At 53.2% G+C, this 2,733-nt stretch overlaps 1 protein-coding gene across 1 annotated transcript; it reads right to left on the bottom strand.

Moving 5' to 3' along the window:
* Nucleotides 1–374: 374 nt before the first annotated feature.
* LOC138359202 (thrombospondin-related anonymous protein-like) lies at nt 375–719 on the bottom strand. The gene has a single exon (XM_069318194.1). The coding sequence runs from the start codon at nt 717–719 to the stop codon at nt 375–377; it is 345 nt and encodes a 114-aa protein (XP_069174295.1).
* Between the last annotated feature and the right edge of the window lie 2,014 nt (nt 720–2,733).

Raw genomic sequence — 2,733 nt, 5'->3', positions numbered from 1 at the left:
AAACCTTCCAATCATGACAAGATATCAATCATGACGTAAAGAGACGGCCACGAGACATGGAGAATAAGATTAGTAGACGCCACAGAAACAACTTTCCTAACAAAAGTAGTGGAGGACACGCAACAACCAGACAACAGCTTAAAGTCTTCAACCCGGATGGAGGTTATCTTGAGGTTATCTTGAGATGATTTCGGGGCTTTTTAGTGTCCCCGCGGCCCGGTCCTTGACCAGGCCTCCACCCGCAGAAAGCAGCTCGTGACAGCTGACTAACACCCAGGTAACTATTTTACTGCTAGGTAACAGGGGCATAGGGTGAAAGAAACTCTGCCCATTGTTTCTCTCCGGCGACTGGGATCGAACCCAGGACCACAGGATCACAAGTCCAGCATGCTGTCCGCTCGGCCGACCGGCTCCCTTGGCTCCAATGGGACAGACATTGAAGCAATAGACCAGGACATACCACCAGGAGTGAGTGTACTGGAGTTTGGCGCCACGGGGTCCATTGGCGCCACGGGGTCCATTGGCGCCACGGGGTCCATTGGCGCCACGGGGTCCATTGGCGCCACGGGGTCCATTGGCGCCACGGGGTCCATTGGCGCCACGGGGTCCATTGGCGCCACGGGGTCCATTGGCGCCACGGGGTCCATTGGCGCCACGGGGTCCATTGGCGCCACGGGGTCCATTGGCGCCACGGGGTCCATTGGCGCCACGGGGTCCATTGGCGCCACGGGTTCCATTGAAAATCAAAGAGCGAAGAGAGAAGGCAAGACAGGAAATCAACGTACAGGAAAATGAAGCATGTAAGAATAAGGGATTTTTTTTTTTTTTGGACGGAGTGCAGTGGGTGATTACACTAAGGCGGCACGTAGGAAATGTAGATGTTTATCTCTCAGAATGTTTGGTAATATGTTTATTGTTTGTGATGTGTGTCTATGTATGTATTAACACGATGTACTGAACGGGGTGAGAATAGCTTGAGCTACCTCATCCCTTTGTGTGTATTTTATCTCAATAAACTTATTTCAATTTCAATTTCAATTTCAAGGCGGCACAATGGACTGCCAGCCCACAATTGCTCAAGATCTCAAGACATTCATTCCAACACAAGGGAGAGGAGGGAATTATCAGGGGAAGGCGCCAAGCCCTTACGACTATATAGAACTTGGAAGGGGGTCAGGATGAAGGTTTGGGATGGGACGGTGGGAAAGGAATGGTGCCCAAAAACTTGTGGGCAGTCGGGGATTGAACGCCGACCTGCATCAAGCGAGACCTTCGCTCCTCCACTGTCCAGTCCAAGTGGTTGGAAGGGACGAATGAGTAAAACACAGTATCTTCAGGTTATCTTAAGATGATTTCAGGGTTTAGCGTCTCCGCGGCCCGGTCCTCGACCAGGCCTCCTTTTTGTAACCCCCCCCCCCAGGAAGCAGGCCGTAGCAGCTGTCTAACTCCCAGGTACTTATTTACTGCTAGGTAACAGGGGCATCAGGGTAAAAGAAACATTTTGCCCATTTGTCTCCGCCCCCACCGGGGGATCGAACCCGGAACCTCAGGACTACGAACCCGAAGCGCTGTCCACTCAGCTGTCATACGACTAAGCAGATCCTGCTCTCCAACACCCACTTCAACTACCCAGAGAGATACACCTATGAAGATAACATTTTTATACCTCTATGTGGAAATAAGATATGTATAGAAATAAGATATCTTACTGCTAGACATATGTATAGAAATACCACATTTTTCGTGAAGATAGCTATTTCGACCTTCTACGTAATGTATATCTAAATGTATGCCACAACATCTGTATACATGCCAAGAAGACGTATTATATAATCTGAGAGTGTATTTCCTAACCGGATATATCAAAAGCATACATAGTCACCAACATTTGATACAACATGTATATACATGCGTGTATTCATGGTGTATGGAAAACACGCGAGATGATTCAATATCCTCAAGCGGAAGAGGGTATGAGGGAAGGGGGGGGGGGAGGAAGAAAGGGGATTCGAACCCATCCCAATTAGAGACGACCCACGCCTCTGGCTGGTAACCGCACCGACGGTAACCCCTTCTCCCCCCCCCCCCCTTCACCACCCGTCAAAACCCTGACATTCATTATACCTGCGGGTTTATCCTGAGGCAGGGAGAACGGTGCGTGTTGGGCAGTATATCCTGTGGGGGCAGCACCTTTGTTGGGGGCGAGGAAACGCTGGGAATGGCCGGGGTCTGCGGTGGACCCAAGTTTCCTGGTAACTATTGAAAAGGTAGGACGAACTACCCGTTTTACCCGCCGCTGCAGGTGTGTGGGGGGGGGACGGCCAGTGTGGGGGGCGGCCAGTGTGAGGGGGGCGGCCAGTGTGAGGGGGGGCGGCCAGTGTGAGGGGGGGGCGGCCAGTGTGAGGGGGGGCGGCCAGTGTGAGGGGGGCGGCCAGTGTGAGGGGGGCGGCCAGTGTGAGGGGGGCGGCCAGTGTGAGGGGGGCGGCCAGTGTGAGGGGGGGCGGCCAGTGTGAGGGGGGGCGGCCAGTGTGAGGGGGGGCGGCCAGTGTGAGGGGGGGCGGCCAGTGTGAGGGGGGCGGCTAGTGTGAGGGGGGCGGCCAGTGTGAGGGGGGCGGCCGGGCGTGGTTGATGATCCTATTGCTTTCCCCGCAATAACTATGGTAATTTGTTTAAGGAAATGACTTCCTCTTGACTCTCTCATAGTGACTGCTCTTAAAACTGTGTTCATTCGCT

The sequence above is a fragment of the Procambarus clarkii genome, chromosome 89, assembly GCF_040958095.1.
Source record: "Procambarus clarkii isolate CNS0578487 chromosome 89, FALCON_Pclarkii_2.0, whole genome shotgun sequence".
In the NCBI taxonomy this organism is placed as follows: Eukaryota; Metazoa; Arthropoda; class Malacostraca; order Decapoda; family Cambaridae; genus Procambarus; species Procambarus clarkii.
This window is presented reverse-complemented; position numbering and strand designations above follow the sequence as displayed.

Coding starts and splice junctions, on each gene's coding strand:
- LOC138359202 (XM_069318194.1), bottom strand. CDS start 719: ATGGACCCCGTGGCGCCAATGGACCCCGTGGCGCCAATGGACCCCGTG.